We start from the raw sequence: 26,610 nt of genomic DNA, 5'->3' as shown, positions 1-26,610 counted from the left end.
AAATTCAATAATAATATAGATGACAGAAAAAACTATATTTTTTTCTAATATGTTCACTCATATAAAGTTAATCTGGTTAATAGTATTTATTAAGAAACTAAAAAAATAATATATCGTAACAAAGAATGTATAATATCGTAACAAGAATGTTAAGAACTTAAAAAAACCCTTCCTTTCTTAAAAAATTAATAAGGCATTTAAAAACACTTGTTGCTATTTGTTTGGTAGCAAAAATCATTTATAAAAGTATTAAAGTGCATTGAAATCGTGAAAGTAGACTTTAACGATCATATTTGCATGCAACTTTATATCATCTAAAGAAAAATGTCTCCATTTTACACTTTAATTAGCTTTGCATTCGATGCCTTATATGATAAGGAGATGTTAAAATAATGGATGACACATAGGTTTAACAAACTTGCTGTTAATAACATTTTAAAAGTAGAATTAAACCTAATCAAATTTTGAAAACCGAATTCAAAGAATATTATATATTTATTTATTTATTTATACCTACCATAATTTAATTAGTTTCACCATCTTAAATATCTACTAGGAGATGTGAGAAAAAGTGATAAAAAAAAAAAAGTCTACTAAAAGAATATTATTTGATTTTTTTTATTGTTTTGTATAAGTGTTTTTTTTTTATCTAATCTGGTTTCTTTTGTTTGTCTCTTCGATTCTTTACTGAGATTTTTTTAAAAGATGTTAAAATCCTAAGTTTCAGTTTATTTAAATTTAAAGTTTTTTCTTATGTATAAGTTTTGATTTACTTTTCTCATATTTGTGTGCATTATATTATAAAGTGGATTTTAAATCTAACTCAATTCCATAAAACCGACTCGTGAGATTTGCACCCACTTATATACAATGAAATGTCTTAATCTCTAGTCGATGTGAGATCTCCAACGTACTTTTTCTTTTCTTGAATAATATGTTTTCACGTAATAATAAATTTTATAAAGAGTTAATTATCACATCTAATATATTATTTGATTTGAAGTTTGATAACTCTGTCATAATTTTATTACTAAAATGTTTGTTTGTGGATTAAAATGTTATTAAAAACATTTGGTCCGTGGAAGATACATGTATGTTACGCATGTGGCTTTTAAAAAGGAAGACTTGAAGCAAAACTCTCCCACTTGCATTCCCACTTATTTTAGTGCCATGCCATTTACATTCACACTTCCATTGCCTTTTACAAAGTTTCAATCGCCCAACAAGTTAATGCTAAGGGAAAATGGACTTGTTGAAAAAGGAATGTCAAATTGCAAAATGGGGCTTTAAGAGAAGTGTGAGATAAAAAAAAAGATATTATGTGATGAAAAAGTGAGAAAATGAATTTAAAAAGATATTGTGAAAATATGTAAACAAAACTATTTTACTTTAATTAGAATATTGGTAAAACAAAATTGAATTGGGATAGGAGAAAAAGTTACGAAAAGAAAAATAGTCTTATTCCAATGTTTCTTGATGAATGAACATTTAAAAAAAAATGTTTGTGTGAAACATTTTAAATCTTTAAATGTTTTTCAGTAAAATAATGCTTTCATGCAAATTGTGAACTATGATGTCACTTGTCCTTTTTAGAGGACACTTCCTAACTTTGTGTCCTTTATTATCCTCATCATTTAATTATTTGAGTAAACAATGGTTCTTGTAGACGACCTCACACCTTTAGAGAAAAAGCAATCTCAAACAAATTATTATTTTAAAGACATTAATAAATGGATGCATGTTTATTTTTTCTTAAATAAAAATGGCATAATTTAAATGAAGTCTTATTTATGAGATTTTCATTTTTTTTTTACTTTTTTTTAGGACATTAATGAAAGAAATTATTTTATGAGAACCATGATTATAATCTATCTATCATATAAGTCATGTAATGAGAATTTTATAAATATGAAATATTTTTATGTTAGTTCAAAGTTTAATCAACATAGAAAATTTTATTATGGAGATTAAAATTTTAAATGACATAACAAGTATTTTACATAGTAAAAGAATGCAGTTATTGATATTCTTTGAAGATTGTATATTTTCTTTTAGATTCTAATTACACTTCTATTTACCTCCATAAACTTATGTCTATTGCCCCAATCTTCATCATATTGGCCTTTTCTTCAATACCTCCGATTTTCAAGTTGAACACAAACTCAACCTTGACCTTGTCATTTTCACAAAGAGATCAAGTTGCTAGGGAGGCATTTTCCGACAATATCTTAAATCATGATGTGCTCCTCTATTGCGTTCAATTTTAGCTTATTCTTGACTTGTTCATTTTTGTAGATCTGTAGAATTTTCGCTCAACGAAAAGAGTTTGTTAAAATAATTTATCATTAAATTCATATTCTCTGAAACACCTTCGCTCAATAAATGTTAATTCATTGAGCAAACTAACAGCCTAGTTTTCACCGACCAACATGATTGCTTACTTTTATGTTATATAATTTTGACCATAACAAATATTATTAATTTGATAAACTAATGTTTTTATCTAATTGACATAAACAAATTATTAGAAGAGCATGCAGTCTTCATATAAGCAACAAACCTTCAAGAGAAAAGCAAGCCTAGTCTTCATATAACCATCGAGTTTCAGAATGTCAACTTTACATACAACTCCAAGATGATGCTCATGAGAAACTATCCACATAAAACATATAACGTTAAAAATGCAAGGTGAAAATTTACTTTTGAAAATTTTAAATCATCTAAAAAGGCATCAATAATTGACTCATGAATTTCTATGTAAATTCTGACGGAACAAACCAAACTATTTCTTATTGTATGCTAAATTTAGTATTGTTAATATAAGAAAGGGATGTTCAGTATAAAAGGTACTTTTACCTATTAAGTTGAGTGCAACAAAGAATGATGTTAATTAAAAGACTACCAACCTTTGTTGAAGGTCTTACAAGTGAACAAAAGATTTGCAAGCAACCTTCAACAATTTTATTTAAAATGCCTATAAATTGAAGTTAATTCATGCGAAAATAACTAATGTTCTTGTGTGAAAATTGTTAGAACAACTAGTTGTAGAAAGGGGGATGAATAGAGCTTGTAGACTCTCTTTTTCAACAAAATTAAACTATATTGTCTAGCACAAACACAACAAAGATTTATACTAGTTCACCCCAAAACATGGACTACATTCAATTCTTCCTTAAGCAGACAACTTAGGAGGTTCCACTAAACAAAACAATTGTTTATAATGAGTACATCAACCTTTCCAGGTTAACATGAGTGCAACAACCTTTCTAGGTTATAAACGACTATATCAACCACTCCTGGTTTTACCTGTCTCAATCTCCCACTGAGATCAAGACCATTCACGATAAAAAAGAGAGACTCTCAGAGATAGCACAATTAAAACTCACAAGGGTAAGACTTCACATTGTAAAGAATTACAAAGTTTTTTTTCACAACCCAATATACTAGACACTCTACTTAGCAGATATGTAGGATTAATGATTCTTTTTTGAATAAATGTTGAATGCGACTTGTGTATTGTTTTATCATCAACTTTCTTCTTTGTTTTCTTTATAAAGGCTTCAAAAGATGATTATCGGCTATGTTTAAGCGTCTTCTTAAAAACAAATGTTCATATTTATTGCAATAAATGCTAAAAAAGAAACTTCTAATCTAATTGATTTTCTACATCTTGAGTTTTAATCTGCTTATAGAAACAATGTAAACATATTCAAAATATATTGTAATAAAAGCATATCAATCATAATCATATAATTGAAAAACTTCTTTATCATAAACTTCTTTTGAACTTTAAGATTCAAATTCTTTCCAAACTTATATATTTTAAACATTGAAGTATATCTTTTATTATAAATCATTTAACAAAATTAAAGTTCGTTATAGCTTAATAATCATTAAAGTCATAATAATCACAACAATTTGAAATTAGTAGCTCATGATAAGCTTAGCTTGATAGACCGTCTAACGCGTTAAAAATATTAAAATTGTCTAATGCATTGAAAATCAACACAATAATAATTATTATTGTTCTTTCTTACTTTTGCACATGAAAATACTTTGTTAGTAAACACTTTGTATCTTATAGTGTTTGTTATCACCAAAATCTCACAAACTACTTATAATGGGGTCTTAAACCGTCTATAGTAGATTAGATTGTCTTGTGTCTTAACAAAAATTATTGCGTGTTTTGCATATTGATAAGTTTTCTTTGAGTGACAATTCTATAGATAATCTAATTGACCTTAAATAAGAATGTGTTTTCTTTGTAAATATTTCACTTTTGCAAAATTCTCTTAAAAATGAGTGCTTATATTTATATTCTCTCTTAGAGAGTTATCCTTATAATCTTCAAACAACATCTTTTCTTGTTGTAGCAAGGAGCGACAAATATAAAATATCCGTGAAAGCTAAAATTGGCTTAATGACAAAGAATAATTGTGTTGTTTTTATCTCAAAAGAAGATAAAAATGATCTATAAAAGAAACTTTGTGTACTTTCCATAAACCACTAGTGACATTGAGAATACTTGTGTATTTTTTTATTATAATAGAGTACTTTAAGAGTTTTCTTAAAGAAGAATTTGATGAATCTCATTTGTAATGTAAAACGAAAGTGTCTTTTTTACCTCAATCCTTTCATGAATCTTATAAAAATATTTTGAAATTTTCTTCTTAACTAGTAGGCGATCCCTCTAGACCGTCTAGAACAAGTGTCTTCTGAAAACAAAAATTAAGCTTCTACTCAACTCCAATGCCAAACTTATCTTATTATTTTGAAAGGAAACACAATTCTAATTGCATTAATCAAGGTTGTGTCCCTATTCATAACTCTCGGTTTTCTAGTATTTTTTTTCAAACTAATTTAATTTCCATGAGGTTTCTTTTATCCTTATTTTTTGTTTTTAGATTAGATTTGTATTTTCTCCAAAATTGTTGATTTTTTTAAAAAGAACGTCATAAAAATTGTATTTTACAGCTTAAATTGTGCATAGACCGTCTAATAGTTGTTTTGATAATTTGTAGGGATATTTTTTAATTTAACTTGGAAATTAGAAGCTTGAAAAAAGACATTGATGCCAATGAAGATTGAAAAGTTGAGTGAAAAAGCAAACACATGAAGAAAACTAGCATTAAACTGTCTTGGTCAACAGACACTAGATAGTCAACACTATGCCGAAAAGAAGCTGAAACAATTAGTTTAGTTAGTTTAGATCCATTTTGTGGGTCCAATTCAAGGCCCACCCAATTGTTAAGTCTTGAAACTCTATAAATAAAAGTGTAGTGTAGAAGCAAAACCTCATTGATCATTCTCAGAACACACAAACCAATTGGTTATGTGTTTTCTTCATTACCAAAGAATTTAGATTTGGGTCCCTTGCATTTGAAGTTGAAGATTATTGAACCATGGTTTCGGTCCCTATTTTTCGTTTCTGAATTGGGTTTCATTTTTTCTTTTATGTATTTCCATATTTCCTTTCATTTGTGTTTGTTTACATTTATATGATTTACATTTTCAGACAATTCTCGTTGGCTTTCAGTTTATCTTAAATCAATCTAAATTTATATTTTCATCATACTTTGTTTTACATTCACAATCTTTACATTTTTGCAATTTGCAATTTCTTCATTTTTTTCCTTTACACTTCCAATCATTTACATTTCCTACAATTTACTTTTCAACCATTTACAGTTCTTGCAATTTACATTTAGACGTCCTCACTTTCATTTTCTCTCATGCTTTCTAAGTAGAATCATTAGACGTTCTAGTAAACGATTGCTAACTAGACAGTCTAACAATTGTACTTAGTTTTTTTTTCCTGCAATTTCGTTTGTTCTTTATTAGACATCCTATTTTCCTTTTCATCTTTTGCATAACTATTAAGTAGTTTAGTAGATGATAGTCGACTAAACAGTATAATAGTTGTACTTAATCTTTTTCTTTGCATACTTTTATTCGTATTTCACTTTAGTTTTTAGAGTAGGTTTAATTTTTTATTCATTTTACATTCTCACAGATTTTTTTTGTACTTTTTTTCTTTTAAGGGTTTAATGCATTTTCTATTTTAGTCATTTATTGCAATTTCAGTTTTTGTTCATTTTGTTTACATTTTCAATTTATATTCCAATTTACTTTCAAGTGTTTTACAATTTTTCCTTTAGTTTTCAATTCTTTACATTTCAAGTGTCGGTAGATGATCTATTAGACAATTGTCTCTTTAGACAATCTATTATGCATTTTGTCTTACGTTTCAGTCATTTACATTTCAAAACCCTCAATTCAAAATTCCCCTAACGTAATTTGTGAAGAAAAGAACATTAAACAATTGATTCAATTAACATGTTTTCTATAGGATTCGACATAGGTTGACCATAAACCATAATAGGGGAAACTTAGTTTTTGTTTTGAAAATTGAACACTACTAAAGTATTTATCACCTATCAATCACAAAAATCAATAAAAATGAATCAACTTTGAAAAAGAAGAACTCTAAGTCTTTCAAGAGCCCAAACAAAATTATTTTGCACTTAGACTCCAATAATACGAATGTCGCAAATAACAAGATCTTAGTGGATATCATCTGGTGGATGTCACACTAGACAATTTCAAGTAAGGTCAACTGATACCAACTACTTTTGTACATATTATCCATAAGCTACTATAGTAAAGATATTTAGTAATTTCATTGAATAAAGGTGTGTCCAAAATTATCCCTCACAACTCCTAAAGTATCTTTCATTCTATGTCAGGGAATATACATATCAGACTTAAATTAAATGTTTCATTTGTGTTTCAAAACCTCTTTTGGTTGTCCAATATGCATACCTTGATGGTTGTCACAATTTTTTTCAGTGTGCTCCTTCAATGTCAATAGATACTTTTATTGTTAACCATACTCTTAGATGTTAATCAATCAACATAGGATAACTACCAACTAATTATTATGTATTTCACAAAGTAACTTAACAATTCATCATTACCATTCTTTATTGGTTTTCCTTAGAGTTTAAACACATTTACAATTGTAATAATTTTTGGTTTAAATTTTTTTGTATTACTTATATTTACCATCACTTTGCACCTTAACAACACAAATATTTTCCTTCCTAATTTACTATTGAATGTATCTAACACACACATCCACCTACCAACACACACTCACACGCATGAAAACGTGTCCACTTCACAAAATAACTCCCTTCAATATTTCTTATCTATTTTCAATTGTTAGATTAAACAAGTGAACTCGTCACTGATAGGAAGGCAAATATTTTGCAGTTAACTTCTATAAAGATATTTGGAACACTTTATTCATCTATCAAAAGAGTAATCTTATATATAAATTTGCAACAAAAATGTATAGCAAAACTCGTACTTCCAAATTATGACACAGCCTTCTTGAAACTACCATTCAAGAAAGGTTGGAACAAAAATCAACTTCCCCTTCTAGCTTTTTAAGCCCATTTTATTATCCTAAATACCATATAAGCTTGGTCCTAATTAGTACGAAGGGCAATGCGGGCTAGCCCACCCCGCATAGGCCATAATGACCAAGTTGGTTGCCCCCGCGCAAGGAGTGTGCACTCATTTCACTGGTCTGCCACACATAAGAGGTAACCCGCGAGCTTGCGGGCTAGTCCACATAAAAAAAATCAAAAATTAAAATTTCATTAATTATAAAAAAACTTATTCTTACTACTAAAAAATTAAAATTGTATCCCTGCTTCAATTCATTCAATTAAGATAAAAATATAAATTCAAGTACGATAGTTATTAGAAGGTTTCATTAAAATAATTAAAATTTTGTTTTTGCATCCTATATATGTATATAAATGTATAAAAGTATCCTATCAAAGTTTTGCTACAAAATATTTTAATGAAGATGATGATAAATGCCAAATTATTTTAGGTTGAATCCTCCTTCTGGATTTACCTCTTTTGGAGCCAAGTCCAAGCCTCTTTGTTGCACTGGAATAAGGCTCCGCTGAGACAGAGGACGCCCTACCTAATTATTACACTCCGACGATCAAGTCAGCTAGGGCCCACCAAAAGCAACAAGTTAAGAAAGTGTGTCAAAACAACGTACCTTTACCTGAAGACTTACTCTCCTTTTATTGTCGCACATGTAACATGCAACCACTCTCCCTGGAGATAAGTAAATCTTAACTGAAAATAATCACATTAAACTTTTATATTTAACAGAAAAAACCACCTGCCACAGGCACCAAATGACCTTCAGGTGTTATCCGCAGGCCCACTTTCTGTTACCAATGCATCTCTTTATCTTCCTAGGATTAATAGCAACTAGTCACGTGCAACAAATATGCAACAAAAACAAGCAACAGAAAAAATATTGCCACATACTAATAACAAATATGCACAATAACGACAAAATTATATTCACCGCACAAACATATTTATAAGTAAGTGTATATATAAAAATTACTTTGCGTAACAACCCTTCCACGTGCTCTGGGCCTATCCTGGAAAAGAGATATTCGCACAGGCCTCACCCAGGCCCATCAACCGAGTTGACCTCCCACGGCGCAAAAGAACCAAGCGTGCAAAAAATACTACCAAGAACCGAGCACTGGTCAGTACAAATTTGAAATGTTAATTGCTATCAACGTTTAATCTTAATGATAAGTTGTTTTTATAAATATGCGAACAATCGATGTTTAGAAATCATCTTAATAATCTTATATACGAGGAATCAATATAAATGATTTTTATACCAGCATCAATATCAATCAAAGGATACAGTATTGTCATGTTAATCAAAATACAAAAGAGTGAGAAAGATAAACACCAATCCCTATTTTTTCAATTGAAGCAACAAACTCTTTGACTTGATTATTAATCATTATCACCATAACAAATCTCAATAAACTGTTATTATTCTGTTTTATATTTAGTTAATCTTTTACTTGATTATTCAAATGTTTCTTGTGGGTTCGATATACGTTCTTAGGGACAAATTATTACTTCTAACAACGCGGTGCACTTGTCGTAGAAAAGTCATCAGATGACTAATTTTTTAACTATCATATTGAAATCTCTTCTTTATATTATTTTTTTATTAACAAATTTTAAATATAAGACTTTACTTAAAATTAGATCCACTGTCACTCTTAATATTAATCCTTTAAATGATTAAAATAAAACATTCCTTTTTTTAGTACATTAAATTATTTTTTTAAATAAAATAAAATAAATGTCACACTACAATAATTGGTGAATGGGGTATGATTTTTTATACAAAAAATAATAATTATATTTTATTTATGTAGGCCAGTCGGGCAACCCGCCCTGCTCCGTTGTTAGACCGTGCCGACTGCGAGTTATGCGGGGCTAGCCTAAGCGGGTCAGCGAGCTAGATTAGTGAGTTTTCTCCGCACTTATTGGTAGCGGACTGCAGGTTGGCCCGCATGGCTCGTCCCGTATTGTCATCCCTGCTAATTAGACCATGTGTAATGCTTTCTTGTACAATTTTGGTTCGAGCATTTCTTCTTGCACCTCCATACATTTCTTCTACGCCTCATAAATATAAAAATTCTCATTTTTTTTCTTTTTAGATTGCACAATCCATAAGTCATTTTTTCTTAAAAAAAGTGTTTTTTTATTGTATAATCACGAAGTCGATTTTCACTTATGGATAGATTCCATAAGCTAAAACTGACTTTCGAATCGTGTAATCTGAAAGCCAAAAATTAATTTCGGATTGTGCAATCTAGAAGCCTTCTTTTAAGAAAAAATTACTTTCGGATTGTGTAATCCATAAGTCAAAAATGACTTCTAAATTAAGCAATCCATAAGCTTTATTTAAAAAAAATGATTTTCGGATTGCATAATCAATAAGTTAAAAATGACTTTCAGATTTTGCAATCCATAAGTTGTTTTGGATTATGCAAACTACAAGAAATGCAAAAAATGAAAAAAATGAGAATTTTTATATTTATAGAAGTGAGGAAGAAATGTAGGAGTGCAAAAGAAATGTAGGAAGGTGGAGGAAGAAATGCCTTTTGGTTCTTTTATTTTTTAATTCAAAACCCATTTATTTCTTTTGGACTCCCTTCTCATGTGGGCCATTATTCCAATCTTCAAGCTTAACGAATATTAGGTTTTTTCCTACACTTTTATAACTTCTTGTAACACCACATACTTCTTAAAATAAATAAAAATACTCTTTATTTTATTAATGTTCTTTTTTATTTTGGAATGAATGATCTGAAAAATTTGGGATTATAGAATCTGAAAGGTATTTCCATATTAGATATATCTTTCAGATTCTATAATTCATAATGATTTACTTTAAAATATACATTATGAATTATAGAATCAAAAAAGTATTTCCAAATTATCTATAAAATAATTTTGAATTTTGTAATCTAGAATGTAATATTTAAAAAAAAAGAAATAAAATAAAATAAAATATATATATATATATATAGAGAGAGAGATTAGATTATACAATTCAGGAGGTGTAAATAAAAAAAAAATCAAATTATAGAATTCGGAATGAATTTTTTAAGGGGTCTTTTTCTTGACCTATGGGATGCCAGTATAAATTATGGATGGGTGAAGAAACAGCCCGAATATTATCCATTTTAGTTGGACTTGAAGATTCTATTCCTTTTACGCAAGACCATAGACACATACCTTTATTAAGTCTTTCCTTTTATACAAATAATAACTTACTAAAGATTTAAATATGATATGACTCCATCTGATTTTATTTTTTCTTAATATTTTTTTAATTTTCTTACATCTTCTAATTGTATTTTATTAATTTTTATCATTAACTGTTGTTAATTTAACACTAAAAATAAATAAATAGTAATTAATATAATAAAGAATAATTTAAATTGAACAAATATTTATTTTTAATATAAATAAAATAAATTTATGTATTTTCATTATTATGTATTCAATAATTTACTTTCAAGCATTTTATTTTTATTAAAATAAATATAATTGATTTATATACTTATAATCTATGAAGCTCGAACATTCTTCTTAAATGGTGTGTCGGTGTCCGATACTTGTATCATATCGGTCACCGACACTCGTATGACACTTGTAGGACACGTATCCGTGAAGTGTCCAATTCAAAAAGTATTTATTAGATTTCTAACAATTCTAGTACGGTTCTAACACAATTTTAAAAATGAAAAATACATTAATTTTATAAAATTTAAACTTTATTGTATAAATTCTTATTATGATTATAAGAATAAGAAACAAATCTTTGTGAACCAGTCATGAAAAACATCTTTCTGCTCCAAAAAATAATCTGAAACATATTTGTGCACATAAATCTTTATTGTCAATTTATATAATTCATAATAATATAATATATAGATCCGTGTTCCCGTGTCCTACATTTTAGAAATTTTACGTATCTCCGTGTTCGTGTTCGTATCGGATCAGTGTTTGTGTCAATATCTGTACTACATAGCTTATAATTTATTTTTGATATATTAATTTTTATATTATAAATTTGAACTATTTTAAAATAATTTATTTTCTAATATATCATAAAAAATTATCTATAAAGATAAAGATAAAAATTATAAATATTTTATATTCTTATAATTAGTAAATATAATATATTAAAAGTATATGTAAGATGGTAAATAATCATTAATTCTTTTTTGTATATTTACATAATTTAAAAATATAAAATAAAATTATTTAAATAAAACTTTATGTATAAATATAATACCAACAAAATGTCAACGATTTAAAAGTAGTTTTTTTAAAAAAAATATCCCTATACTTACAAATTGTAACCCCCATAAACAGCACCCCTCCCCGCCACCAGAGTCACCTTTTTTCTTCTTCTTTTTTTTCCTTTTTCTTCTCTCTTTTCTCTTTTCAATTTCTCTATCATACCTCATCTATTCAAAAAATCTGATCACGCCAATTTGTAGTTGAGAAGTCAGGATACATTTCTATTCGATCAGATTTTCAAATATAGTAAGTTCATTTTTATTCTAAAGTTCCCTTATTCTCTATTTTTTTCTATGATTTATCAATCTTAGTGGGATTAATTGAGAAAAATATTTCTCTCAACTTGATCTGATACTAAAATTTGGAAATATTTAGGTAACTTGCTATAGGTTCCTAAATTTTGGAGTGGTTTCTCTGTTTGAGGTAGAATTTCCACCAGGATAAAGAATTTCAGGTAATGGAAGCTAACTTTAATTTTTAATAACACCCTAGCCTAGAAGATCTGAATGTGGAGGGGACGTGTTCCCAATATTCAATTTCTTTTGCAGGGATGTTGTGTGTTTATATATTGTGTTGTTTGTTTATATATTAGAAATAGATTTTGATGGCTTAGTATTTAAGTGTTAGTTTTTTTTATGTTAAATAGACTTTTGAATGTTGTGGATCGCATTTTGAATGATACTGTATGGTGAAAATAGTATGGAATTGAATTCATACATTTGTGATAATGTATGGACTGATGTTTGTTTGTGTATTGAGTATTGATGCCTATGTGGTAATAGAGATCTCCGAGCTTCACTGGTGATCTAAGTCATGTAGACTAAGATATCAGGTGGTGAGAAGCTGATGGAGGAGTTCATGGACACCGTGGCATATGAGATTCACAATTTGGGTTGTATTGAACTTACCCTGATCATTTCTCTTGGATTTGTTGGTAATCTTTGGATCAGGATGTTAGTCTCTGGGAGGACTTACTTAATACGGGTCTTCTGGAAGACGTTAGTTGTTATTATGTTTGCTTAATATTCTGGATGTGTAGATCCATGGGAGATCTATGTGATCGTTTTATGTTGGGTTTTGAAGAAGCTTGAATAATTGAGAAATTAATTGGTTTTCTCTTTTGATTGAACGGTGTATATTATAAAAATTTATTTTCACTAGCTTACCCTTGTTTTTCTTATTGTGTTATAAATTGCGATAACTGTACTATGTACACGAGCAAATGATCATACAAGTGTCGCAGGTTCTGAAGGGCTTTAGAGTGATTTTTTGAACCTTATATTGTAAATGTTTGTATTTCTATAAGCCATAATCCTGTAATAAGAATGTTTTGAAATAATAGTTAGATATTTTTTCTGGGATGTTACACAAATATTTATATCAAACATTGGTTAGGACTCGCAATAACAATAACATTTGAATCATTTTGTTAAATAATGAATTGTTATCACTTATTTTAATACTAGGAGAAACACGTGTATTATCACATTTTCTAAAATATGATATTTTGTTACTTTTATATTTTATATAAGTAATCTATAATTGGAATAAAGGTAATTTTAAAAGAATAAAATTGCATGAGAAAAACGTAGTTGTATAGTAATTGAACTTTGTAGAGTTATATAGATTTATGCTTTTTAAAAAAAAAAATTAAAATATAATTAAGGGTAAAATAGAAATATGAAATATGTACTAAAAATGGAAGAATTTGCATTATATATTGCAATAGAGAATTGTTGATATCCTAGACAATCTGGACGATATGTTTAGATGGTATCATAAGATATTAGATGGTCTCTGAGTTCATATTTTATGTTTTGATGATAACAAACATTATTTGAATGATTTACTTGTATATTGAAAGATCTAAACATTGTTTTTATAATTGCAGTATTCATTAGAGGGTATGATAGACCATATGAGCATCTACATCGTGATAGACGATCTATTAGATAGTTTGAATCTATAACACATATTCATTAAATAGTTTGAATGTGTTATTTGTGATTTAACAATATTTTGTATAGTTGCAATATGTAGTAGATTTTTTTAGCGTCTACAACTTTTATTCAGATTGTTCATGTTAGATAGTCCAATGAACAAATTGAATGTGTAATAGTTTTTTATTAAAACCAAATCACTTGAATATATATATTTACTAAATACACATTCTATCAAAGAGATTTTATACCAAAAAAATGTAAAGATTTGAAATTGAATAGTGATTGTGTTCATCTTTGTTTTTTTTTTTATATATTTATAAGATCTATCTTTTCTTAAACATATTTGATCAAATTAAATTTTGAAAATATTTTTTATCATGTTGCTAATATATCTAAATCTTTTCTAAATAGAAGCATTTTAAAAAACTGAAAACCTTTAATGCTTTGTTTTTAGTATCACAAAATATATAGAACAAAAATATTTTTAGATTATGTTTTGATTTTATTTTATTAACTCATATTGCGATTAATTTCAAATTAGTTTTGTAAACACATTTGAAGGAAAAATAAATTGAAAGATTGCAAATTCAAACTTTCTATTTTTTAGCACCTAGTACCAGAAATATGAAGATATGACAAAATCCAACATTAACAAGATATACAAAGGGATTGAAGATGCAAAACAAAAAGAAGGGCAAGATGAGCAAAAAAAATTATACTAGTGATCTTGCATAGTGCATTTAGTGTTTTGGGTTGTATATGAAATCATTGTAATTCTTCACTTTGTGAAGTTATATCTATGAGTTTTCTTTGTGCTGTGTGTTTCATTTATTTTTCTTAAGAATTCTTAATCTTAGTGTGAGGTTAAGAATGTGTAACCTAGAGATGTACAAATACTTGTAACTTGAAGATGTGAGAATGCTTGTGATGATCAATTGATTATTGGAATCTCTTAAGCAGTTGCTTAAGGAGACTGGACGTAAGCCAAATTTAGATGAATTAGGATAAATTTCATATATCTCTTTACTCTTGTTGTTATTTTTGTTTTAATTCTTACTATTTAACAATTTGTTAGCAATCTAATAGACATTCTAATTATTTATTTGCTCTAAAAAAAGACACTACAAGACAATCATGAAATAGAAACTAATTTTAGAGATAAAAAATAATTAGTTGCTATAGTGATTAAATTAGAGACTATTTTAGGGACTAAATAAATTTTTGGTTTCTATATTAGTTTATATTATTGTTAAATGGTTTCTAATTTTGTATCTAATTAGTAACCAAAGTTTTTAAGAATAATAGATATCAATTTAGAAACTATTTAACAATAATAGAAACTAATTTAGAAACCAATTTATTTTTTAGTTTCTAAAATGGTCTCTAATTTAATTATTATTGCAACTAATTATTTGATGGTTTTCTTGAGAGTCTAAAACTTCATTTAACCTCCTTCTAAAGCCAATTGCACCTACAACAATTTGAAATATTGGATACTTTTAATAAATAAGTATTTTATATTATATTTTTAATTTTAAAATATGATTAAGGATAAAATAAAAATATGAAATGTGTAGAAAAAATAAGGCAATCCCGTTATATATTTTTATAGATATAAATTATAAATTTGCATAGATTATAGGTGTTTGATATATAAATGTGTGTTGTTTCTTCTTATATTTGTATAACGTCTCCTTGACACCTTATAGATAAGTTAAAAAACTATTTTATCCTAAAAAATACATTTTAATTCTACAATTTAAAAATGTATTTTTTTCAATTTACATTTTTCGGATATTTTTCTCATTATACAATCTGATTTTTTTTTTAAAGTACAGAATCCGAAAGGTATTTTCCAAATCTAAAAATATTTTACATATTTTATAATATGGAAATGCCTACTAAATTTTATAATCCATAATATATTTTTTAAAAAATCATTATAAATTATAAAATTTAAAAAGTATTTCCAATCTAAAAATATCTTACTAATTTTATAATCCAGAATTTTCTAAATCACGTATTCTACTATACAAAAATATCAATAAAATAAAAAATATATTTGGTGGCACAAGAAACAACCATAACCATAAGTGTGTGCAATTACTTTGGGTAGACATGTAGTTTATGGTCTGTAAGGTAAATAAGTTAGGTAGTAGCTAATTTGACTAACTTATAAGCTAATTTCACCATCACAAAAGTGTTAGGTAAGTGCGTTAATTTTGGAGTTTCTATCTTATAACCTATAATTACTTCAACTACCTTTTAACTTCTACTTTGTTTAATTTTTATTTTTCATTATTATCCCTTATATTTTAACATACTTATCTATTGTTTTTAATTTAATTTTATCTATTATTGCCTATTTTAATCTTTTGACCACAGTAATATTTTTAGTATTTATTAGTTTATTTTTTTTAATTTTTTATGTAGTTCAAATTAAGAAATATTTAATATTACAAATGAAATTAATGTGATGGTAGTTTAAAATAAGAAACAAAAAATTTCTAAAAAATAAATAAAAGTTAAAGTAGATTAATACTCATTAGATAAACTTATTTAAATAAAATAGCAAGTTCTTAAAAGTAATTCATTAAAAAACCATAAACTTATAGCTTTTAAAACTAAATTAAAGAATTACAAAGTTTAATAAGAATTTAATTATTTAAGAAATACAAAATTATACTTATACAATAATATATATTTTTTAAAGCACAAATTTCATTTACATAATAAAACTTATGCAGGTGCATCATTTGATGTCATTTTTCATTTATCAATTAGTTTATCAATTAATTTATCAAATACATCTAATTTAATGAGTTAGTTTTTCATGGCTAGACACTAACTTATGAGCTATAATTAATTTATTAGTGTCAAATACACTTTTTTTAAAAATAATTGATAATAAAATAAAAGTAAAACATAAAAAATTACAATAAATAAATAAGACAATTCTTATTATATATTACTAAATTTTAACAGAAAATAAAATAATATGTTATTTTAATATAATATAAAGTACTAAATTCCTATTATATATTATTATAGATTATAGATATAATATATAATTTGTTTTAATTATATTAATTAATTAATAGTTTTTATCTTTACAATTAAAGTAAATAATGTAGTTAACAATAAAGAATAAAAGATGGTTAGAAAATGTGAGAGATTAAAAATTAATAAATAATTTGTTAGGAAAAAAAATAATATTTGAATCTTTAATAAATATGGATTGCTGTAAAAAACATGTAATTTATTTCCTAAAGAAACATATCCCTGCTTCCTAGTTAAAGAAAGTACTCAGAAAAAGTTAATGTAGTAATAATGAACAGTACCAAACTCTGAAAACGAAATTCAGCCTCCACCAAATGATAACTGAAAATTATATTTTTTTAATCGTTCTCTTAAAAAACTTCAAATTCCGTTTAAATAATTTAAAACAAAAATGATCCTAATTTAACTTATTTAACTGAAATATTTTATTTATAATCTTTACTATATTTTATAACAGTTTATAACTGTCTAATCTATTGAATATAATGAAAAGTTTGGTCAATATATATTATTTTATGTTCGACCTTCATTATTGATTATTCATAACAAAGAAAAAAGAATATTGAAATTACTTTAAAACCAAAATTAAAATATTGGTTAAATTATTAATTTATTTTTACGATTCAATAAATTAAAAAATAATATAATAGACAAACAAAGCTGACAATAAATTAGTAGTAGGTGCTTGCATGACATGATTTTTTTTTATCATGTAGAAACAATTTTAAGACATATTTTTGAATTTATTCGAATTTGAAATAAATTATTTTTAATATAAAGTTAAATGAGTAACTAATTAAAAATATTGTTGAAGGAGTAAAAGAAGAAAAAATTAGAATATAGTAATTAAGAAATGAGAGGAAAATGAATTATTGAGGAGATGGAAACAAAAGTATGACGTGGGGAGGAAGTAAGATATTGGTTACGTGACAACAGAAAGTTTGTTGTGGGTCCCGCAAGCAGTGGGGAACGCGCTGGGTGGGCGCGTGGGGGAGGTTGACGTGAACGTGCTTTTGGGTTGCCCTAACGCAAGGGAGGGCATGACGGAAGAACTTGCTGTTTCTCTCTCTCTCTCTCTCTTTCTTTCTTTCTCTCTCTCTCTCTCTTGTTCTTATCCATCACATTGAAAAGCAGCACCATCACCACACCACACCATACCTTGTTTTCATAAATATGGGTCTCTCAGCCTCAGCCTCAGCCATGTCCACCTTCTTCCCTTCTTCTATCAGCTGACTCCCAACCCTCAATTCATTCGGTGCGTTCTTTCTTCGCTTCTCTTTTCCTCAGATCTGCGTTTTCTCTTTTCTTTTTTCTCGTTTTGCTAACACTTTTTTCGATCTCAGGATGGAGCCTATGGATATAGTTGGAAAAGCAAAGGAAGACGCTTCGCTTCCTAAAGGTATCTCGCTAGCCTTTCTTTTTCTCAGATTTGTGATTCTAGATGCTTAATTGAAGATTTTTTATTTTTTTAATTTAGAGGGTTTTTTTATATGTTGTTTGAAAAATAATCTTTCTCGCAGCAACAATGACCAAAATTATTAAGGAGATGTTGCCCCCGGACGTGCGTGTTGCCAGAGATGCGCAGGATTTGTTGATCGAATGTTGTGTCGGTGAGGCTCGAAAAACGAAAACCCTTTTTCCGAATTTCGTTTGATTTATTATTGAGTGAAAGTCTTGTTTTTTATTTTTAACTTTTTTGTGTGTTTCTCTTTTTTTTTTTAGGTTTAGTGGTCTGTTGTGTATTTTTTTTTCTCTACTGAATGGTGTCTGTGTGGTACACTGTTCTGTTGTTTGTGTCAACTGTGATTTTGTCTTTTTTGTAGATTATGATTAAATGGTGTTTTTTTTTTCACCTTGGGTGTGCACGATTTGTTAATTACAAACTGGTCTTCGTTAAAAAGGGACACAGGGAAGGGAAGACTTTTACTAGATCGTGTTGTTTGCTCTGTAAATGATGTGAAATGGAAAGATGTTTTATGTTTGATGGTAAATGCATTTCTTATTTTTGTTTTCATGTCTAGACTTGTGGTTATTGCGGTGTTTGCATGTGTAAGCAGCAATAGATGTTGTGTTGGATTCAATTCTGTTGGGGTTTCTAATCTTTTTTTTTCGAATTTTGCTCCTTACTGAATGTGGTTTTTGTATGTTGATCTGTATCATTATAGAGTTTATAAACCTTGTTTCGTCTGAGTCCAATGAAGTCTGTAACAAGGAGGAAAGAAGGACGATTGCACCGGAGCACGTGTTGAAGGCTTTAGGGGTAATTTTCTAATGATTGAACTGTTGTCTTACAAATAAGTTTTAATGCGGATGCTTTCCATTTTGTATTTGGTTGATTATTTGATATCTTATTTGCTGTGCTGCATTCTGTATTTTATTGTCGTACATTTGTTTTATGCATGAACAATTGAACATGTGCGTTTCTATGTGCTATTCTCAATTTACTGTGTTGTATTGTAGTTTTGAAACTTAAATGTAGCAGGTTACATTGGTCTGATGAGTTGATTCCTTGATCATACCCTGTCTTACTGTAATCAGAATATGGGCAATATAATTGATTCTCCTTGTGCTTTTGGAATTCTAGATAGTTGGAGGCAGTCAGGCTGAACATGATTATACAATTTTGTTTATTTGCTATATAAGTTTACGATGTAGCACAACCACAACAAGTTGGGTGAAGATACGATTGGCTGCTAATGCCATTGGATGAAAATTCTTGGTATTTTGGAATATGGTTTTAAAAAAACAAAACTTAGTATTAACAAAACAAAGCCATCTTTTTTTTTCTTGTATATTTATTTGATATTCCGTGAGACTGGGCTACTGCTTTTCAAATCACGGAATGGATATCTCCTAGTGGTTTCTAATTAGCCTGTCCTTTGTTGCCTATTGTTTTTCTTGTCCATGGTAATGTTGTCATGTGCTTCCTGCTTTCCTGACATTGAAATGTGTCAACTCATAGATACTCTAATTTAGAAGTCAAAATTGTTGATGGCGTTCTTTTATGTAGACATTGTTGGTAATTGATTGGAGCAATATGTATCATTGTTATAATATATATTTAGTCTTTTATCTTTATTGTATAAGATTATGTTTAGAATCTTGTAAATAAAATTTGTTTCAAATGATTTATTTTCTATGCCCAAGTGTTCCAAACATAGTACGTTGGTATTATATTATTTCCTATTGTTACACTATTAAATATTCTTGAAAATGATATTATCAATATAAGTAAACTGTACGCTTTTAAGTGAATGGCTTGGTTATTGATTTGCACATGTTTTTAACAGGTTCTTGGATTTGGTGACTACATTGAGGAAGTTTATTCAGCATATGAACAGCACAAGCTTGAGACAATGGTGATTGTTTAATGTTAATGGCCCATGTGAATGATATATTACCATTTGACATTAGAATTGATTGTCTTCTATTCTTTCCGCAATTGATTATGGGTGAACAATATTATCAACCATTTCTGACCTTTAATTTGATAATCTTTTAACCACACTAGCTTAAGGTCGTCTCTCATAGGGGGAAATCTTCAGGCTTCCCTGTTTGATCCTCTAAAGAAGACCAAGTTAGGCATGGTTCTCTTTTAATCATGCTGATTGCCTGGTAGTGTGACCCATGCATGTGCTGAAGAGGTCATAATGGGCCTGATACCTTGGCTTTACTCCCCTGCTCCTCTCTGTACTGTTATAGTATGGTCTTCGGGAGAATGATCTTTTGTGTGGTTTTGCCCTTGTCTGGGCTCCCATACGACTGTCAGAGGAACTCACTAAAAAATTTTTGGCTGGCGAAATTGAAATTATGATTTATAAATCTCCAGTTGTGTATATGGTTCATTCTATGCTTGTGGAGCTAAGTATTTTTGTATTAATGCTCACTGTGGCCACTATTGATCAATTATATTGCAACAGTGAATTTTGCATCATCAAATCCTCTATTATTTATAGATTGGCTCAAGGAACTATTTTCTGATTGATCTTTTAAACATTCCAGCAAGACTCTTTGAAAGGTGCCAAGTGGAGCAACAGGGCTGAGATGACTGAGGAAGAAGCATTGGCAGAGCAGCAAAGGATGTTTGCAGAGGCACGTGCTAGAATGAATGGAGGAGCCATTACTTCCAAGCAGCCAGACGATGACCAAAGTTTAGAGAGCTAACTTAGGACCTTTATTTTCTTAAAGCATAGGCAAACATCTCCGACTCTGTCCTATGCGTTGATTAGCTCGATTTTGCACAAATACCCATTCACTAGTTTGATGGCCTATGTGAATGTGCTCGACATTTGTGTTCTTTTTAGTAATCCATATTTGTAAGTTAATGTAATTATTGGAGTTCATCTAAACCTTCCTTTATTTAGAATTTACATGTAAATGATTTCATTTACCTGTGTATCTCCTAAACTAGAAGCTCTTGGCTAAATTTTGACATTAGTGGCTATATTAGATTGTAACAATCTATTATAATCAGTTAAAATTATAGTTAAGCTATGAAAGACCGTGAAGGTTTCGATTTACATTACGGTTAGATAACAATTTAACTTTCATATATCCATATTATTCGAGTCTAATCTTTGATCTGAACGAATTTATGATTAAGAATATTTGACATGAACATTTTAATTCTCATGTATTGATAAATATCTAAATGCTCAAAGCAACTTTAATACGGGAAGTCTTTAAAAACAACTTTTAAAATATTATTATTTTATCATGGGCTTTCTTCTGTCAGCTAAGTCAAAATATTGCGATTTGAGTTGGTGAAATCAGTTTTTACTGAGAATTGAAGACAGAATCTTCCCAATACGATTAATCTTGAAATAATTATCGTAGACATATCCTTGCCTGGTATACTGATACCTGTTTCAAATTTGAAGGTCGACTCGTATTGAACACTCTGAGTTGAGGGTTTATATCCTTTTTATTCATGATGATTTTGGGTTGAAATACAAAATTGTTGTGAAGAAATTAAGATTAATAAGATGAAGTGTGGAGGAGATTTTGTGGGGCCAAATGGGGAGGTGTCAGTTGGAGGGTAGGTGTAATGTAGTCTCTGGTGCCAACATGAGGCACGAGAATTGAGTAACTCTCAACTGATGAGTGATGATGTCACCACCGCCGTGAAGCGTTGCACTAGAAGACATGGATGCAGAAGGGAAGAGGAGTAGCATGTCGAGATTCAATAGTGATAGCTTTGGGGTTTGTTTGTTTTGGCTTTATTTTTTATCCTTTTCTACCGTTTGGGGTCCTCAAGTCAAAAGTTAGTCAAGCACAATCCCCTCTCCCTGCCCCACAAGAAAGTGAAATTACAAACACTATGTCTCCTTAGATTCCTTTCTTTTTTTCCACTTGTAATGCACATTATCCCATCTCTGTTCGATTTCCTACATCAACTGGTGGGGACTGCCCATGTTTCTTTTGTCAGGATTCTCTTCCACCACTATATACCAAAGGAGAGGCCTGGGATTACAAAGAACAATTAATTAAATTTAAGGCCTCACATTCCATCACCAGGAATAAAAAATAAGCAACTACATTCTCTGTCTCTCTGTCTCTCTGTCTTTCCCATCTATTCTTTAAGCAGCAGCAGCAGCCACCCTTTTGGTTTTTCTTTCTCAGATGAATACAGTCATTGCCAGAAGCTCTCAAGAAATGTCCTCCAAGAGGCACTTTCACTGGACAAACAAGGTTGGGACTGAAGATGGTGAAGCTCCAGCTTCAGAATCATTCTCAACACTCACCCGGGAGGAGAAAAAAGAGGATGACAAGGTTTTTGTTGCTCCTGAGGCTCCAGCACCTACAGCAGCCACATCACATGTAACAAGGAAGAAGCTGCAGGCAGTGGCAGTCTCCAGGATTCGCTCTGTTCTCACTGTTTTCAACAAGAACCGTTTGAACTCATCTTTAGGCTTTGGTTCTCGTGTTGTAGGCACACTCTTTGGCTATAGACGTGGCCATGTACATTTTGCATTTCAGAAGGACCCCACTTCCCAGCCAGCCTTCCTGATCGAGCTTGCAACTCCAATCAGTGGTTTAGTTCGTGAAATGGCATCTGGGTTGGTCAGAATTGCACTGGAATGTGATAAGGAGAAAAGAGCTGAGAAGAAGTCTGTGAAGTTGCTGGAAGAGCCTGTGTGGAGGACTTACTGCAACGGCAAGAAGTGTGGTTTTGCTAGCAGAAGAGAGTGTGGCCCGAAGGACTGGGATATCCTCAAAGCAGTGGAACCAATTTCAATGGGTGCAGGTGTTTTGCCAGGAAATAATAACAGTGGAGCTGAAGCAGGGTCAGAGGGTGAAATCATGTACATGAGGGCCAAGTTTGAGAGAATTGTTGGGTCCAGAGACTCTGAAGCCTTCTACATGATGAATCCTGATAGCAATGGAGCTCCTGAGCTCAGTGTCTACTTGCTTAGAGTCTAGCAACCTTGCTAGATCTGTTTATTATACTTAGTTTTCCTTTTCTTTTGGGTTATTGGTATACTACTTGCTTAGCTCTTCAATCATGAAAATGGTGATCTAGTCCTCTCCAGATTTTTCTCTTATGTTTTTATTTTCATTTTGTTTCCTGTGGTATAAGAAGGTTTACCTTTTTTTTTCTCTTTTTTTTGTTAGAATAGGCGAGTAGGCTAAGTGAGGAAGGTGGGGAATAGTGGGTAACAGATACTTTACAGCATGTTGGTGTGAGGTGGGTCATGAAAGGTGTATATGTGTAATTTTTCCTTTCCAATCCTTTAATTAATGATGTGAAACGGAGGTTAATGGAGATCATCATTGTCTTGCCACTTCTACTTGGTTGAATAACTTTTGCTAAATTCATCATGCCCTTTTCTTCAATTCCAAATGCTGAATTGCCTCTTTGCCGTTATGTCCTAATTGCTTCTCCATTCAACTCTTCAATTCTGTTCACAACCCTCAATCAGATTATAATTTAAAAAGAAAACAATTCTTTCTTGAAATATGAATCCCACGTGAAGAAATAGAATAAATCACAGTTATAAACTGGTGTATTTTTGTCAAAATAACATTTAACTTTGATTAGTTTTCTATTACTCTACAGCTTATGATATTTTTTGGTTCAGTGATCATTCACTTAAGTGAATGTACCACTCTTTGAATTTTTAATGTGCACACAAAGGAAGAAGAAATAAACATTGTGGCCACATCTTATGTCCCTATTATTGGGTTTTAATATGTTGTGGAGTGCCCTTAATCTGTATTCTAATGCTTTCTTTCCCTGTTTAGTTGGGACACTTTATTGGTATCCTCCCCAGTCCCACAAAAATTCAGTAATTGGTCCAAAAGCTACTATTGTTCTAAGAATTTGTTTTTATGCACAATTTGTGTTTGTTAAATGATCCCAATAAATTTTATTGAACCCCAATCATACAAGTCATAAAAAAATGTGTATATATGCTAAAGGAAATTTATATCCGATTACTGACAGCAGACCCCATCTTCTCCTTTTTCCTTTATTTATACATTGGCCATTAGCTTTTCCTCTTGTTGACTGCTTTTCTTTAGTTTGTCTAATTCAAATGTGTGCTACATTCTCATCAGTTTATGGCTCATAGTAGTTTGTGCAGCATGAGTTGAAACTTGTAGACTAGCCCAGTTCCCATTCCCACCACCCTTAACATGGATGAAAGAAGATGGAGTTTCTGCATCATTCTTTTCTGTAGTTGCAAGACAAAGAAATATTAAAAACTCTTCCAAAATTAAATTTATGATGAAAAATTTGAAAAGCAAAGATTGATGCAATAAGTAATTTCCTAAAACGAAGATCTTTTATATGTGGCTAGCTGGCTCACAGCAGTGAAAGTGTGGAACTCTTTTCCTTTTCCCATTTCCTTGTTTTCTGGCTTTTAATTTTCTACTATTTTTCTTGCAACTCGAGAGAATATAGATGGCTTAAGTGAGGTCAAAACCAAACTCCCAATAAGATTTGTTTCACCAAAACCGAAGTTGTTCATCATCTAGTCATCATCTTCTAAATAAAAGCCAATTGCTGCACATAAAGTCTGGCCAATGCTTTTACAACCATAATGGCTCCAATTACTCCACCAAAATCCCCTAACCCACCACTGAGAAAAGAGATGGAAGAAGAGAACATTAAGGTTGTTTACAAGCAATTACAAAAGTTCATTTTGTTTCCCACTTTTAAATTTTTAATTGTAGGGTCTATTTGGTGTTGCTGCCTGCATCCTGCTACTAGTTTTGTGGATAAGTAATGGATGTCCTCAAGAAAGAAAAAGAAAACAATAGAAGTACAGTACATGTCATTATGAGTAATGTTATAATTGAAGAAGCACATCAGGTTGTTGTTTGATTAAGGACAGTTTTGTGTATATTTTCATAAGACGGCTACCCCATATAAGGACTTCAAGGCACCACCACAACTTATCCCTTCTATGGGATATGTGCTGTCTTCTGTCCCACTTCAATGACTAGATCAGATAATTGATTTCATTAAAAGATTCCCATTTCAGATGGAATGCAATGCAGGGTCACAAAATTTCAGGTAGGGCCTTGGAAAATATTTTGGTAGGTCCTCTAGACTAAGGAATATTGGTATTTGCTTGGATGAGCTTGTCGTGCCTACAGGATTGAACATATATATGCTTGTCTCTTAATCCAAACTGAAATAGCACTAGCAATACTTTCATGGTTAATGCTAAGTATAGAGAAATGTCTAATATCCTCTTAAATGTATTTGTGATGATTTTGTTCAGATAAAATCTAAGTTGAAGTTTTTTAGATTGTCCATAACTATTAGGTCATTTACTAGTCTAAGATTGTCTAAGGTTGTTGGTTTGTTTGTCATTGTGTCATGAGTTGGTCTTTGTCTATAAAGAACCTGAAAATTAAATTTGGATTTTTTTTTGTCATTTTGAAACTTTCTTGTAAATGTTGATATCTCATGTTTATTGTAACTGAATTGCTGTATGAGTTGATAATTCTTAAGATAAACGTCCTTATTTGAAAGCTGTAAGTTAGCTTTATCTCATGTTTGTAGTGTATATTTGTTGTTGTATGTGGTTGCATAGTGTTAATAATTCAAATAATAATAATAATAATAATAATAAAAACCAAGAAGAAGGAATAGCAAATAACAACTTAATTCAAATATTATGACAATATTCATTCACTAATATACAATAATTTAATTCAAATATTATGGCAATATTTTTTTAATAATGTAGAGATTTTAGAGATTTCATTAGATCGTTAAGTTACAATTGAGTTTGAATGATAACATATATTTTATATATGTATAATTTTTTGTACATTGGTTTCTTTTTCTCATTTTCTTTCAATTTTAGAATTGTTTTTTTTTTCATTTTTTATGTTTTTTTTTTGTGTTTCGTTCTTCATCCACGGAGAATTAACTTTTGAAGTTTAATTCACAAAATCAAAATCACACAATATAAACTGAGTTTTGTGCTGATTATTTACTGATTCGAGTTTGTTCTTTTTTCCTTTTAACTTCATATTTATTGTATGGTAAATAAATTGTGTTTTAATGTTACAAATCAAATTAAAAATCAATTGAATTTTGTTTTGATAATTAAATATAAATTAAATAATATTTTGATTTGATTTGTATTTTTTTCTATGATGATTGAATTAACTAATTGTATCTTAAAATCTTTAGAAAATTTTAGAGAATTATAATAAGAAAAATTATATGAATATTGAATTTTGTGAATTGACCATATTTTTTACCTTTCATATTCAACTCTTGAGTTTTCAATCTTGTGTTACATTTCTGATTGCATTTTAAAATTCTGTTTTCATTCTAAACCTAAATCCCAAATTAATTTGTATATGAAGAAACTCAACATTGGATGCAATATTGCAAAATTTTATAAAAAAA

At 29.4% G+C, this 26,610-nt stretch overlaps 2 protein-coding genes across 2 annotated transcripts; both read left to right on the top strand.

Moving 5' to 3' along the window:
- The first annotated feature begins 17,745 nt into the window (after positions 1-17,745).
- Positions 17,746-21,123, top strand: LOC137823203 (protein Dr1 homolog). The gene is made up of 6 exons (XM_068628373.1): positions 17,746-17,988; positions 18,077-18,132; positions 18,254-18,343; positions 18,899-18,993; positions 20,024-20,092; positions 20,736-21,123. Exons 2-6 carry the CDS (start codon positions 18,078-18,080, stop codon positions 20,895-20,897), a joined length of 471 nt encoding a protein of 156 aa, XP_068484474.1. The 5' UTR covers positions 17,746-17,988; position 18,077; the 3' UTR covers positions 20,898-21,123.
- Positions 21,124-22,037: 914 nt separating this feature from the next.
- Positions 22,038-23,499, top strand: LOC137823202 (protein MIZU-KUSSEI 1). Its single transcript, XM_068628372.2, has one exon. It carries the CDS (start codon positions 22,356-22,358, stop codon positions 23,154-23,156), a length of 801 nt encoding a protein of 266 aa, XP_068484473.1. The 5' UTR covers positions 22,038-22,355; the 3' UTR covers positions 23,157-23,499.
- The last annotated feature ends 3,111 nt before the right edge of the window (positions 23,500-26,610 follow it).

Source organism: Phaseolus vulgaris, chromosome 9, assembly GCF_051622355.1.
Source record: "Phaseolus vulgaris cultivar YP4 chromosome 9, ASM5162235v1, whole genome shotgun sequence".
In the NCBI taxonomy this organism is placed as follows: domain Eukaryota; kingdom Viridiplantae; phylum Streptophyta; class Magnoliopsida; order Fabales; family Fabaceae; genus Phaseolus; species Phaseolus vulgaris.
Note: the sequence above shows the minus strand (reverse complement) of the source record. Positions and strands in the feature narration are given on the sequence as shown.